The sequence below is a fragment of the Chiloscyllium plagiosum genome, chromosome 39, assembly GCF_004010195.1.
Source record: "Chiloscyllium plagiosum isolate BGI_BamShark_2017 chromosome 39, ASM401019v2, whole genome shotgun sequence".
NCBI lineage: Eukaryota > Metazoa > Chordata > Chondrichthyes > Orectolobiformes > Hemiscylliidae > Chiloscyllium > Chiloscyllium plagiosum.
Window position 1 is genome coordinate 20,600,706 of NC_057748.1, and position 16,288 is coordinate 20,616,993.

The 16,288-nt window shown below is 40.2% G+C and overlaps 1 protein-coding gene across 2 annotated transcripts in view; it reads right to left on the reverse strand.

Annotated features, from left to right (window-relative positions):
• Window positions 1-16,288, reverse strand: part of LOC122542322 (myosin-9-like) — a 166,044-nt gene that overhangs the window by 70,646 nt on the left and 79,110 nt on the right. For both annotated transcript variants that reach the window (XM_043679971.1, XM_043679970.1), the window contains 3 exons: window positions 10,603-10,746; window positions 8,203-8,298; window positions 3,070-3,188 (listed from right to left, as the gene is read on the reverse strand). In XM_043679971.1, coding sequence (XP_043535906.1) covers window positions 3,070-3,188; window positions 8,203-8,298; window positions 10,603-10,746 — 359 coding nt within the window. The remainder of the gene's footprint in view (window positions 1-3,069; window positions 3,189-8,202; window positions 8,299-10,602; window positions 10,747-16,288) is intronic.

A 16,288-nucleotide genomic window follows, 5' to 3' on the forward strand; every position in this document is an offset into this window, starting at 1 on the left:
CTTATGAAATGTCTTCACCCAGATCAGCAACCCTGTGGTATTCACTGCCATAGAAAGGGGAGGCAAAAATATTGAATGTTTAAAGGTGAGAGATACAATTCTTTGGGCTAATCTGATCAAAAGATATGGGGCGAAAAGTGGGAACAAGGTATTGAGTTGGATTATTAATCATTATCATATTGAATTCTTGAACACTTTAAAAAAAAGGACCAAATGGCTTACTTATATTTTCTATGCTGTGTTGCTATATATTATGAAAGGTTTTACCGTAGAAATTAGCCATGTGAGAAACAGTAGAAAAATAGCTAGTTCCCACTATCTTGAGACAGATATGTTCTCCTGCAGTTTGTTATTGTTTGTAGTACAGAATTTAAACACTGCCAAAAGTCAAAGCTGTTCATCTTGCACTCATCAAGACTGCAATGCAAGAAACCAGAGAAGGAACATGAAGTTTAAACTATGGAAGAAAGGTAGGATGATTGACTGGACCATTGCTGGCATGACATTGCAGCAGGAACTGTTAAATGTCAAACTTAATTCGCAAACCATGTAGGTAGACTGATTGATCAGCATGTTGCTGTTGGAATAGAGATTGCAAGTGATCAAGAGAAAGGAATCACCGAGGATACCAGTGGGCAACATGCCAATAGTGCTCAATCAGCCCATGTTCACAACCACATTCAACAGTAGATGCAATTCTGTCACTGGATAGGATTTACTAAGTAAACCAGACTGTTCAGAAATACAATGGCAGGCCCACAGTTTGATGTATTTGCGTGTGCTCGAATCTATATAATGCAGTACACTTATCAAGGTACTTTTATCAGTGACGGTCTCTCTAACTCCTTTGCCAAAAATTTGCTGCGGCCCAAGCAACGTGCAGACCAATTGGAGCCTCTCTGTCTGGACCAAGAACTAAGGATGATGGCAGCATATCTATCAACTATCTCTATGCCAATGATGATTGGTGCGCTTTTTCCAAGTCTGGTTTCTTGCAACTTAGAAGATGCAAGATGAAAAGCTTCAACTTAATATCTCCTTTTAACAATATTTAAAAAGCTGCAAAACTGGTAAAATGTGGGAGTTCAACACACTATCCTTTCTCTCAAATGTCCAAATGCCTGATTGTAACTCGTTGAGCTCAGTATATAAAGCCCAGACAAGAGATATACTAAATAAAAAAAACAAAACAAAAAGGAACTGTGGATGCTGGAAATCAGAAACAAAAAAAAAATTGCTGGAAAAACTCAGCAGGTCTGGCAACATTTGTGGACAGAAATCAGAGTTAACATTTCAGGTCTAGCGTCACTTCTTCAGAACTGATGGTAGTTAAGAAAAGGTTGGTTTTTGTGCAAAAATAGGGTGGGGACAAGGGGTAAGGAGTAAACAGTAGGTGGAGACAGAGACCAAAGAGAGAGAAGAACAGTTGGACAAAGGTGTGAGTAAGGGTCAGGCAGGATAATGGACAGCAGGAGGCTGGAAGAACACAGCAAGCCAGGTAGCATCACGTGGTGAAGAAATCAACATTTCAGGGGAAACCCTTCTTCAGGACCCTGGTCACCCTGGGAGTGAATAGATGCTAAGGGAGACTATTATTGGCTGACAATGGGTTGTGTGCAATAGCAGACTATGTGATAAGAAGGACTGGGTGTGTGGGGGTTAGGGTAAGGACATAGGAGAAGGTGCCTCAAGCCCTCAAATTGTTGAACTTGAGTTTGAGTCCAGAAGTCTGTACAGTTCCCAAGTGTTCTTCCAGCTTATGCTATGCTTCACTGAAGCATGCAGCAAGCCTGAAAGAGAGGTTGGCCAGGGATTAAGGTGCTGAAGTGGCAGGCAACTGGAAGCTCAGGGTCTTTTCTTTTGCAGACAATACTGCAAAATGCGTTGCTTCACATAGAAGGTGTGCTTGGGCCCTCAGATTCTGAGAAGGGACCAAATAAAATGGGCAAGTGTTACACCTTCTGCGGTTGCAGGGGAAGGTGCCATGAGGCTGTTGGAAGTGAAGAAGTGGACCAGTGTGTCCCAGAAGGTACAGTCCCTGTGAAAGGCTAACAAGGGAGGGAAGGTGAATATGTACTTGGTAGTGGCATCCTGTTGGAGATGGTGGAAATGGTAGCTAATGATCCTTTGGATGTTGGTGCTGGTGGGATGATCGGTGAGGACTAGGGTGACCCTATCACTGTTGTGGGAGGGAAGACAGGGATGAGGACTGAAGCATGGGAGATGGGCAAGACCTGGCTGATGGCCCTGTCAACTACTCTACTGGGAAATCCTCATTTAAAGAAAGTGGACATTTCAGAATGCCTCTTTACTAAAGTTGCCATCATCCGAACATATGTGACAGGGATGGAGGAACAGGGTGTATGGTTGTGTAATCAAGCTAACTGCAGGAGTCAATTAGTTTGTAATGAATATCAGCACCCAGCCCATCCCTAGAAATTGAAACAAAGATATCAAAGGAGGGAATGGATGAGTCAGAGATGAACCAAGTGAAGTAGCGAGCAGGCTGGAAATTGGAAGAGAAACCAATAAACGTTTCCAATTCTGCAGGAGTGCGGGAAGCAGCACCAATGATATCAATATACCAGGGAAGGAGTTGCGGTTGAAGGCTGGAACAGGACTGGAACAAGGAATGTTACACTTACCCCACAAAAAGAGACAGGTATAACTGGGCCCCATGCAGGTACCCATGGCCATCCCCTCAACCTGAAGAAAATTATAGGAGTTAAATGAGAGAGGCTGCTCAGTGAGCACAAGCTCAACCAGGTAGAGGACGAAAGAGGAGGATGGAGGAGGAGAAGGACAGTCCACTCCTTTTTTCTAGGATTTTTTTTAGTCTGCCAGGTAATAACAGCACCATCTTTGTTATGAAGTCAGGGTTGGATCAGAGAGCATGGGAGTTGCTTGCAATAAAGGGTATACAAATGCAAGTGACTTTTAAATGCTGTTACTCCAATTGCTTTAAATCTGTAAGTTGACAAAGTTATTAAGAAACAAACCTTTAAATTGTTTCAGTTGTTAATGTGTTAGCTTTTAAAATGTTTCCACAGAAACTAAGCCAATACTCACTTGTTCTTTGGTTTGAGCTTTCTGAACATAATCCCTCCCAACTTTAATGCGGGGAGTGAGAATTGCCCTGCTGAAGTCCATAACATTGATTCCCAGCAGATGGCAGACTTTCTGGGCAGCTGTAGAGTAAAGACAAGTCTTGAAGATTGAACAGCCTTGTTAATTTTATCTCAATGAGAATCTAATATTTTGTTGTCAACAAAATATCAGGTTCACCTTCAATAAGTTCTTATTCATTAGAGACAGAGTTAACAGCATTGAAAATGGCAATTCGGTTCAAAATGTTGTGTCAGTGATGGTGTTCCAAGTCTTTTCCCACCTTTAGTTTACACAATCAGCTTATTCTTCTATATCTTTCACCCATGTAACCTACTTTGTTTATTGCATCTAACTTACCTGTATCAACTACTTCAGTGTTGCAGATTCTACTTTTTAACCACAAGTTTTATTTTATTCACCCTTGCTCCCCTTCATGTTATCATATTTATGACTAATTATTGACATATCCTATGTTTATCCGACCAACCTATTAAGTCACCTCTCAAAACATCTTTGAGAGCACAGAGCTGTTTAAAATTTAGTTCAGCCACGATGCTGATAAATCTTTGTAATATCAACTTATTTTATAATGCAAGAGATATCAGAAATGACGAAAGCACGACGTTAAGCCAACATTATAAGTGAACACAACTCCCCTAGTTTACAATACTATTCATCTACAAAATAATCTGTGCTTTGTTTACTTTTTTTGGTCTTAAACTGTATTGCATGATATCTGTAACTAACCAACAAGTCCTTTGCAACTTTAGATTCATATTGCCTCCCTCCAAAAAAATACACCCATGTCACATATTGATATTGCAATAAATTTGCTATTTACACACCTATTTTGCAATTTTATTAACATCTTATTTTGTCACAGTATTTCTCCATATTATGTGTCTCCCCTGTTTTGGTCAAATTTATTTGTAATAGTGTACTTTTGATTCTGAAATCTAAATCATTTGAGTGAGTGTAAAGACCACAAGCACAATCCTGACATTAAATGCAATTTAGATCTGCTGCTAACAGGTCTTCTCTCAAGTTCTCGAAAATCTAACGTATATGCGGCAGTTGTCTCTTTCAGAGAGGTGTTGCCAGTGCTGCTGAAATGTCTGCTTCAGACAAGCAATTGACAAACAACATTGGAGTTCGTCCTAGGTGCTTTTTTAAACGAAAAGAATCATGACTAGGTGGGGTCAAGGCTCACAGAAAGGAAGATTCTTAGGTTTGCTTTCAGTTAGTTGAGATTTTCTGCTGGATGCTGAGCTAAAAGCTAGAGTTCCTGGCTGCTAAAGTGAGGTCTCAGACAGTGAAGCTTCTTCAAAAAAGTCACAAGGGGCAAGTTCTTTCTTCTGGACTGGAGAGACACAACATATCAGTACAATAACTGTTTTGCTGAATTGCAATTTTGCTAAAGGTGTACTTATGGGATGCTGCCTACATTGGAACAGTTGATGACTAGTAGTTAAATAATGCATGATCTTGTTAAGAATTTAAAAAGTTATTGTAGTTCTGTTCGCCGAGCTGGGAATTTGTGTTGCAGACGTTTCGTCCCCTGTCTAGGTGACATCCTCAGTGCTTGGGAGCCTCCTGTGAAGCGCTTCTGTGATCTTTCCTCCGGCATTTGTAGTGGTTTGAATCTGCCGCTTCCGGTTGTCAGTTCCAGCTGTCTGTTGCAGTGGTCGGCATATTGGGTCCAGGTCGATGTGCTTACTGATTGAATCTGTGGATGAGTGCCACGCCTCTAGGAATTCCCACCTCGACAGGGGACGAAACATCTGCAACACAAATTCCCAGCTCGGGGAACAGAACCACAACAACGAGCACCCGAGCTATAAATCTTCTCACAAACTTTGAATTTAAAAAGTTAATTATGTTTTTTTGTATTTTAACTGTTTAAGAATAAAGTGTGTTTTGATTAAAATGTGTTGTGGACCAATCAAATCACATTGAAACCACCTGCCTTTAAAAAGTTAAAAAGTTAGAGTCTAGGCTATCTCCTTCTAATACTTTTGAGGAGGAATCTGGTCTGGTCCTTAAATTGAGGACTCTGGTCCAGGATCAAAATCTCTGCTGTACCATAACAGTTTACCAACAAAGTGCATTTATATAGTATCATAAACATACTATATCTCAAGGTTCTTCAGAAGAATGATAAACTGCTTTATAAACCATATAAGGAGTTACTAGGACAGTTGAACAAGAGCCTAGCCAAAGAAATGGGTTTTAAGAAGCACCTCAAAAAAGGAAAAGAGAGACGCAGAGGGGTAGAGATATTTTAGGGAGGAATTTCCAGAGTTTAGGGCCAGTGTTCTGTCTGATTTCAATGGTAAACAGCTTTAAATTTCTGTAATCTCCCAACAAGGAACAATTTGAGCAGCTTGCACGTATCTTAAACAAGGAATCAAGCGGGCGAAAATGGGTCATGAAATAGCTTTAGTGAGCAGAATTAAGGAGAATCCCAAAGCATTTTATTCTTATAAAAGAAGCGGGTAACTAGAGAAAGGATTGGTCCACTAAAAGATAAAGGAAGGCAGGCTGTGTGCCGAACCTGAGAGAATGGGTGAGATTCTGAATGATTACTTTGCAGTGTTCACTGAGGAGAGGAACATAATGAATCTTGAAATTAGAGATAGAAGTTTGATTAGTCTGGATCACGTTAGCATAAGTAGGGAAGATGTGTTGGGTATGCTAGAGGTTATTATGGTGGACAAATCCCCAGGACTGGATGGGATCTACCCCAGGTTGCTGATGGGAGAGAGAGGGAAATAGCTGGGGCCTTGACAGATATCTTTGTGGCATCCTTAAATACAAGTGAGGTTCTGGAGGACTGGAGGGTAGCTTATGTTGTCCCCCTGTACAAGAATATTTCGGTTAACTACAGACCAGTGAGCCTGACGTCAGTGGTTGGGAAGTTGCTGGAGAGAGTACTAAGTGATAGGATCTATTTATATTTAGAAAAGAATGAGCTTATCAGTGATAGGCAACATGGTTTTGTGTGCGGGAGATCATGCCTTTCCAACAATTCTTCAAGGAAGTGACCAAGTTGTTAGATGAAGGAAGGCTGTTGATGTCATATACATGGACTTTAGTAAGGCGTTTGATAAGGTTCCCCATTGTAGGCTAATGGAGAAAGAAGTCGCATGGTGTTCTAGCTAGGTGGATAAAGAACTGGTTGAGCAACAGGAGACAGTAGTAGTTGAAGGGAGTTTCTCAAAATGGAGAAAGGTGACCAGTGGTGTTCCACAGGGGTCAATATTGGGGCCATTGTTGTTTGTAATATACATAAATGATCTAGAAGAGGGCACGGTTTGTATGATCAGCAAGTTTGCAGATGACTCAAAGATTGGTGGAGTAGCAGAAAGCATAAGGGACTGTCAGAGAATACAGGAGGATATAGAAGGCAGCAAACTCCACTACATTTTTTATAGCTGTCCAACAAGAGCAAGATCGTCTGCTTCCTAAGAATTGGCAGACTGATTGCATTTCATCCAACAAAAATGGAGGAAACACTATTTCCTCTGCAACCCAGCAGTTACTGCATCCATTGCTGGTATGGGGTGGGGGAGTCCAGAACTAAAGGGCATAGATTTAGGGTGAGAGAGGAGAGACATAAAGAGAGATCTAAGATGTAACTTTTCCACAAAGAGGCTAGTACGTGTATGGAATGAATTGCCAGGGGAGGTGGAGGAGGCTAGTACAATTGCAACATTTAAGAGACATCTGGATGGGTACATGAATAGGAAGGGTTTGGAGAGATATGGGCCGGGTGCTGGCATGTGGGACTAGATTGGGTTGGGATACCTGGTTGCATGGACGAGTTAGACCGAAGGGTCTGTTTCCATGCTGTACATCTCTATGACACTTAGTACATAAATAGGAGAGATATGGACCAGAAGCAGGCAGGTGGGACTACATTTAGCATGGACCGAAGAGTCTGCTTCCACGCTGTATGGCTATGTTCTTTTAGAAGTTTGCAGCATGTTGTACTCTAAGCCAATGTTGATGAGCAACCGGAGGTGTTGGGTGAATGGAACCTGGTGTAGTGAGATTTGGATAAGATGTAGTTTAAGAAGAATGGAAATGAGCAATTTTCTTAAAATAACTTTGAGAAGGTGTTTGTCTTAGAAGGGTAGCCTAGGGGGGGTGGGGAAGAAGCCACTTTCAAAACTTCCTATTTTCAAATTTGCTAGCGCTGTTTATAAAACTTGTACAATTTTCACACTCACCAAGCAACATTACACCAGAGTCTAATTATTATATTTTAAAACAGAAAACTATAGGATAAGAGGAAAGTCAATCAGTCCTAAACTTGAAAGAATACATTTGCTTCAAAGTTCAGCACAAAAAGATCAGCTTTGTTTTATGCACTGACTTTCAGACTAAGTAGACTGGATTCTGTCAATAGTTCAAAAGACAAAATTTTAGGAGCAGCTTTTTTAGAGTGGTCAATTAGTGACTAGCTGTTGGATAATAAAGGTGTTAACAAGTGAATCAAACAGGTATTTTACATCAGCCTTCACTATACAGCATACAAATAACACCCCAGATATAAATCAGGAAATGAAATCGAGGAACTCAGGAAAATCACAAACACCAGGAAATGGTACTAAACTAATTGCTAGAGCTACAGACTAAAGTTCTAAGATGCTAAAAAAAAACAATCTAAAAGTAGCTAGTCAGAGTAACATAGCAGTATGGATAAAAGTCTGGCTAACCAACAGGAAATGAGATGGCATAAATGTGTTTTTCTGATGAGCAAGATTGATGAGTGCTGTGCCACAGGAATCAATGCTGGGGCCTCAACTGTTGGAACAATACTTAGAACAAGGATTGTAAAGTATGGTTTGCTAAATTTTCTGACAACACATATAGAGAGAGGAAAGTGTTGTGAAGAGAATACATGGAGGCTACAAAGGGACTAGTTTATGACTTTTTGTTTTTTGGCCATCAATGACTGCCTGTTTAAAACATGAATGTTAATTGGTGGCACAACATGAATTTAGGAAAAACACTTCAACCAATTAAGTGCGTTAAAAACAGAAGTAAAAGGTTTCTCCCAAAGGTTTCTCTTGTTACAATTAGGCTTACCTGTATTATCAGGCATAGAGGCTTGGTCGGTGTTGCGTTCCTTCTTGAAAACTATGTTTCCAAATTGAAGTACTGCAGAAACAACCTTCAGCATGGCTGGAAAGAAAACCAAAAATTCATGCATAACTTAACATTTGTGCTAATGAAAAGTGTGTCAATATACCGTGTTAATAAATCAACACCTTACTGACATAAAAACTTTGCAGAGTGTGTAAACCAGGAGGGTAGATAGAGTAACCTAATAACTTAGATGTCTCCACCTCATGTTGGCTCACCAGCAATACTGGGAGAAACTCAACAGATTGCATACCTGTTCTCGGTCTGGGAATGTCAGGAGAAGATACACAAAAGAGACTCAATGACAAAAAAGATGCAACAAACATAATTTATTTTTCTTTTTTAAATGGATGCAGTCACCAAATGATAACCAATGTGCAATTATTTATTGGAACAGGTGCAAGGCCATAGATGAAGCACAACAGATAAGACTAAAATTAAGTGGAACGTGGATCTGTGCATTACATTGTCACGAGTCAACTGACCTGGCTGAACTTTCAATAACCGAGAATGAGAAAATTAAATAAAAATGCTGGGGTCTATAATCAGAGACACAGTATGTGTGGTGAAGGTGGTAATACTGAAGTTGAACGTAAAGGGTAGAATGCTCTCTTTTGGACCCCTTATTGCAGGAGAAATTTAAATAGTTTGTGGGATCCAAAAGCTCAAATTATTGAACTTAGAACTGAATAATGAGAAAAGATCATTCATCTTGGGATTTTACCTTCTAAAGTGGGAGATGCAAGTAGGAAAACTAAGTATTTAATCTTTCACAGGCATGAGGATTTTGTATCCAGTAAAGTCGGTCAGATATGGGACTCAGGATTTTGGGGACAAAGTTTGAAGTTTAGTAAAGTTTCAAAAAAAAGTGATAAAATTGAGGAACAAGTTCCGAAAGAAGGGGTGCTCTTCCTAGAATTTAAAAAATGACTGCATTACATATTTAGAAAAGGAATTCTTGGCCTTTAGTTCCAGAATCATAACAAAAGAAGCTGACACTTCTCTCTACAGCCTTCTGGTCTCAATATTGAATCAACAATTTTAGGGCTTGAGGCACATTTGCCCACATCCTTACCCCAAGCCCCACACACCCAGCCAAGCCTTGTTATCACATGGGTTGCTATTACATACAACCCACTGTTGACCACTAATTGTCCCCATTAGAAACTATTCACTCCTGGGCTGATCATTATCCACTTCTTTGCCTGTCCAACTGTTCTTCTCTCTTTGACCTCTATCTATATCTATTGCTTAGTCTTTACTCTCTCCCTCTTCTGCATAAAAAACAGCTTTTTCCTAGCTACCACCAATTCTGAAGGGTTACTAGACCTGAAATATTAACTGATTTCTCTTCACAGATGCTGCCAGACCTCAGCTTTTCCAGCAATTTCTACTTTTGTTTCCTATTTTCAGCATCCGCAGTTCTTCCAGTTTTTAATTGAGGAACTAACAAAGTTTGGAGAGGTGACTATATGGTCCAATGTTTTCCTTGGCAAAAATACAGCACTATGACAAAATAACCAAGATTTATTAATTGACAAAGAATACTTACACATAAAAATAAACTCCCATTCACTCTCTGAAGGGCATTATACCTCTCAGATACAGCATCTAGAGACAGATAGTATGTATCGGCCTTGCTTTGCTGACCACTTCCTGAAAATCTGTTTTAGAAACAACTGTACTTCTGTACAGCTATGAAATAATTCTAAAACCACAGCCATACAAATGTTTATAACCTTAATGTATAGATCTGTAGGTATAATAATTTCAAAGTAACAGATTTCTTTGCTTTGTAAACACGATTGCTCAGTTTTGTTTGTCTCTCTGCCCCTCCCCTATCTATCTTCAAGGTTTCTTTCTATAGAGGGTGCCTTCGAAGGTATAGGAAAGTAAAAATTAAAAGTCTGAAGCAGTGTAAATAATCTATGCTAACATTGGTAATAAGTAATATTTAAATTCAAAATATACCCAGTGGTAATGATTGAAATGCTTTCTGACAGAAAATTAATTTTGCTTCAACATTCTTAATAGCTATTACTGGCTTAATAGCTATAACTGGAACCATTTATTTCAAAGCAAAATCATTAAACTAGATTTATAAATTATTTATCACAAACCACTGTGAAAGAGATACAAACAATAGGTCAACTAACTCTTCTGATGTGAAATGAATTACATTCATTCAGAACTTAGCTTAAAAACTAGTAAATTAAAGGAACTGGGAAGAAGGATACACCTATTCTTTAAATGGTTTACAAGGACCCTCCAATTCAGTATGAGTGTCAAGTACAACATACATATGCGTCACTCCACCATTTGTTACTATACAGTAAGCCATACCAATTAGTTCATCATCAGGAATTCCCATGATTCGGAACGCCTCCATCGTTTCCTGAAACAAATCCTTGTCTTGCTGTCCAGGAATGGTGATGTGGCCATTAGAGAGAAATCTGTAGTTATTGTAACCCTCTAATAATAGATCAGCTGCAAATCAGGAGATTTCATATATTAGCATTGGAAGGAATAGAGAAACTTGCAAACATATACAAACGAGTTCAGGACATCCAATAATGTTTTACATTTAATAAGTACTGAGGTGCAGTCAGTGTTCTAATATAGTAAAATCATCCTTGTGGGGGCTAAAACCTTTAGTCAATTTTGCAAACACAATTCTCCAAATATAATAAATTTAAGAAAGTGGAGTTAAAAACAAATTATGTAAGACGATGAAGTAAGTTTATTGCAGGTAGGATTCTTTTAAACAGACATGAAGCAAGCAGTACTATATGGCTATCCAGATGTACCCAAGGGCCATTGACTTCAGATAAGGCAGTTGTGTGCTTGGTTGTTTGGATCGGAGGACCAATCATGGTAGTCATTATTGGATGTAGAAATAGTTCCTTATGCTCATTTGCTTGAAAACTGACTACACACATTTCTTTGTCAAGACATCCACTCACAAGAGCAACTAATAAAGCAAATGAACTGCTAAACTAAAACAGAAGCACACACGTCAAAAGAAAGATTAGAAGCCAGACAAAGGAGAAAAGGATACGACAAAGGAGAAAAGGGTGCATGTATCAGATATCAGGTTAATACAAATGCAAACAAAGCTACAGAAAATTGAGTGCAAGTGGGAAAAGAAAAGTAGTCACAAGGAGAGACTGGGAGTCAATGTAAAAAGGAATCCAAAGCTTCATTTATATGCTCAGACCACAAGGAATGAGGTTGATTAGGAAGCAAAAAATGGAGGGGGAAAGAATATAACAAAAGTGTTAGGAGTTTGCACCAGTCATTATCAATGAGGTGGTGCTGCCGTCAACGTTTTCGAGGAAAGATTTCTGAGATACTAATCATGTTATAAAGATGGATTAAAAAGGCTGCGGTACTTAAAAAGGTGATAAGTCACCAAGACTGGATCAGTTGCAACCTAAGATACCATGGGAAATATGGTTGGAGATTGCAGAGGCATTGTCAAAAATCTTCCAACACTCCTCAAATACAGTGGTAGTATCAAGGACTTGAGAATCGCAGATGTTAAACTCATTCAAAAAAAAAATTAAAGGATAAACTCAGCAACTGCAGTCAGTTCAACTATAGCAGTGGGAACACTTTCAGAAATATCACTGATAAAGCAGCAACTGAAGGTACTGCATAGTGCAAAGGCCTTTACAATATGCTAACAAAGCTCTGAAAATCTGTTCTCCAGCACTAGACACAATCCTAGACAAACTGCTCCAGACAGCTACAAAAGCAGCATAAATCCAACCTGGTTGAACACCATCTGATCATGTGGAGGAGAAGGTGTTGGACTGGGGTGGCAAAGTTTTAAAAAAAAATCACACCACCAGGTTATAGTGCAACAGGTTTATTTGGAAGCACTAGCTTTCAGAGTGCTGCTCCTTCATCAGGTAGTTGCGAAGCAGGACCATAACACAGAATTTATAGCAAAAGATTAATGTCTTGCAACTGAGATGATATATTAAACAAACCAATTGTTATTAAGTCTTTCATCTTTTGGAATGGGTTGCAGGTTTCTGTTGAATATGTAAATCCTAGAACTTCTTTTAAGTCACATTCTCAAGATAACTTAAGGTCGTATATTTTTTAAAAAAAGAGTTTGTGTGCGTGCAAGCTTGCTAAACTGCATATGTCAGTGTGATGTTGTTTAATGGGCTGTATGATGGGTTATAAGTGCGTGTCTGCATAGTGTATAATGTAGTGGGGTCACTTGTAATGGGACATGAATTCAAGATCCTGATTGAGGCCATCCTCGTGGGCACCAAACTTGGCTATCAGCCTCTGCCCAACCACTTAGCATTGTTGCCTGTCCAGAAAACTGTCTTGGAGGATGATCACCCGAATGTCCCTGATCGCTGAAGTGTTCCCTGACTAGAAGAGAACACTTCAGTGGTCAGAGACATTCGGCCTTGGATCTTCGGGTGACCATCCAGCAAGGCGGACTTTGGGACAGGGAACAACGCAAACTGGTCAGGCAGAGGCTAATAGCCAAGTTCGGTGCCCACAAGGATTGCCTCAACCGGGCTCTTGGGTTCATGTCAGACTGCAGATGACCCACAACACTGTACACGTTCTCTCACACACGCAAGCACAATTCCATGTGCAATTAGCTGAAAATGTGTTGCTGGAAAAGCGCAGGTCAGGCAGCATCCAGGGAACAGGAGAATCGACGTTCCAAGCATAAGCCCTTCTTCATTCCTGAAGAAGGGCTTCTGCCCGAAACGTCGATTCTCCTGTTCCCTGGATGCTGCCTGACCTGCGCTTTTCCAGCAACACATTTTCAGCTCTGATCTCCAGCATCTGCAGACCTCACTTTCTCCTCCATGTGCAATTACCCTCACGCAGACCCCCTCTCATGTACCATGCATGCACACACACAAGTCTATGAGGGTGAATTTGCATTTGCAGATTCATTCCATTTTGCTCAAAAGGTGCACAACCTGCAGGCGGTTAACGCAGGCAGTCAATGCATGTAATATTTTGTACATTCCACTTTGGAAATAAAACTAGTCTGACCCAAAATTAAGATCCAGACAGACTGTAACCTTACACTTTTAATGCATTGTCTGAGATGAGATGTTACTTTTTTTAAACTCAAGGTTTTATTTATCTCGAGAATGTGACTTAAAAGCAGTTCCAGGATTTACATATTAATGAATCAAAACCTACAACCCATTCTAAAAGATGGAAGACTTAACAACAATGACAGGACTGACAGCTTAATGTTCCCGGATATAAATGCTACAGGAAGGATAGAAAGGAGGGCAAGAAAACAGGGGGTTGGCATTTTTGATAAGGAATAGCATTACTGCTGTACTTAGGGACGATATTCCTGGGAATAAATAAAGGGAAGATATTTGGGTGGAACTGAGAACTAAGGGAATTGTATTATTGACCTCCTAATAGTCAGCAGGAAATTGAGAAACAAATTTGTAAGATTTCAGTTATCTGTAAGAATAATAGGATGGTTATGGTAGGAGACTTTAACTTTCCAAACATAGACTGGGACTGCCATAGTGTTAAAGGTTTAGAACTGAAAGGAATTTATTAAGTGTGTACAAGAAAATTTTCTGATTCGGTATATAGATGTACCTACTAGAGAAGGTGCAAAACCTGACCAACTCTTGGGAAATAAGGCAGGGCAGGTGACTGAGGTGTCAGTAGGGGAGCACTTTGGGGCCAGCAAACATAATTCTATTAGTTTTAAAATAGTCATGGAAAAGGATAGACCAGATCTAAAGGTTGAAATTCTAAACTGGAAGGCGGCTAATCTTTGCAATATTAGACAAGAACTTTCAAAAGCTGATGTTCACAGGTAAAAGTCAACTGGAAAATGGTAAGCCTTCAGAAATGAGATAATGAGACAGTATATTCCCGTTAGGGTGAAAAGAAAAGCTGAAAGGTGTAGGGAATGCTGGAGAAATTGAGGTTTTGGTTAAGAAAAAGGAGGAAGCATTGTCAGGTATATACAGGAGAGATCGAATGAATCCTTAGAAGAGAATAATGGCAGAGGGAGTACACTTGAGAGAGAAATCAGGAGGGCAAAAAGGGGACATGAGATAGCTTTGGCAAATAGGACTAAGGAGAATCCAAAGGGTTTTTTCCAGTACATTAAGGACAAAAGGGTAACTAGGGACAGAATAGGGCCCCTGAAACATCAGCAAAGCACCCTGTGCGTGGAGCCTCAAGAGATAGGGGAAACTCTAAACAAGTATTTTGCATCAGTGTTTACTGAGGAGGACATGGAAGATATAGAATGTGGGGAAATAGATAGTGACATCTTGAAAAATGTCCATACTACAAAAGAGGTAGTCTTGAAATGCATAAAAGTGGATAAATCCTGATCAGGCGTAGCCTAGAACTCGGTCAGAAACTAGGAATGCGATTACTGCACCCCCTTGCTGAAATATTTGTATCACGATAGTCACAGGTGAGGTGCTGAAGACTGAAAGTTGGCTAACATGGTACCAGTATTTTAAAAAATGTTAAGGAAAAGCCAGGGAACCTGATGTCAGTAGTGGGCAAGTTGTTCGAGGGAATCCCGAGGGACAGGATTTACATGTACTTGGAAAAGCAAGGACTGATTAGGGATGGTCAGCACAGCTTTGTGCATGGGAAATCAGGTCTTGCAAACTTGATTGAGTTTTTTGAAGAAATAACAAAGAGGACTGATGAGGGCAAAGTGGTGGATGTGATCTAGAATCACAGAATCCAGAGAGTGTGAAAACAGGCCCTTCAGCCCAACTAGTCCACACTGACCATCTGAAGAGTATCTCACAAAGCCATTGCCCTATCCTACTAACACATGCCTGAACACTATGGGCAATTTAGCATGGCCAATTCACCTAACCTGCACATCTTTGGACTGTGGGAGGAAACTGGAGCACCCGGAGGAAACCCATGCAAACACAGGGAGAACGTGCAAACTCCATACTGACAGTCGTCAGAGACTGGAATCGAAACTGGATCCCTGATGCTGAGGCACCATGCTAACCATTGAGCCACTGCACTGCCTAAATCTACATGGACTTCAGTAAGATGTTCAACAAGGTTCCCCATGAGAAATTGATTAGCAAGGTTAGTCACTTGGACACAGAATTGGCTCAAAGGTAAAACACAGAGGGTGGTCATGGAGGGTTGCTTTTCAGACTGGAGGTCTGTGACCAGTGGAGTGCCACAGGATTGGTGCTGGGTCCACAGCTTTTTGTCATTAATAGAAACAATTTGGATGTGAATGCAGGAGGTATACTTGATAAGTTTGCAGTTAACATCAAAACTGGAGGTGTAGTGGACAGCAAAGAAGGTTACCTCCGGTGAAAATGGGATCTTGATTAGATAGGGCATGGGCTGAAGAGTAGCAGATGGAGTTTAATTTCGATAAATGCGGGGTGCTGCATTTTGGAAAAGCAAATCAGAGCAGGACTTATACACTTAATGGTAAGGTCCTGGGGAGTGTTGCTGAGCAGAGAGACCTTGGAGTGCAGGTTCATAGTTCCTTGAAAGTAAGTCACAGGTAGATAGGATAGTGAAGGCAGTGTTTGGTATGCTTTGTTTTATTGGTTAGAGCATTGAGTATATGAGTTGGGAGGTCATGTTGCAGCTGAACAGAACATTGGTTAGGTCACTTTTGGACTAATGCAATTCTGGTCTCCCTCTTATCAGAAGGATGTTGTCAAACTTGAAAGGGTTCAGAAAAGGTTTACAAGGATGTTGCTAGGATTGGAGGATTTGAGCTATAGTGAGAAGCTGAATAGGGTGGGGCTGTTTCCCTGGAGCTGAGGGACGACCTTACAGAGATTTATAAAATCATGAAGGGCATGGATAGGATAAATAGACAAGATCCTTTCCCTGGGGTGCAGGAGGCCAGAACTAGAGGGCATAGGTTTAGGGTGAGAGGAGAAAGATATAAAAGGGATCAAAGGGACAACTTTTTTTTTTTTTTACACAGAGGGTGATGCATGTATGGAATGAACTGCCAGAGGAAGTGGAGGAGGCTGGTACAATT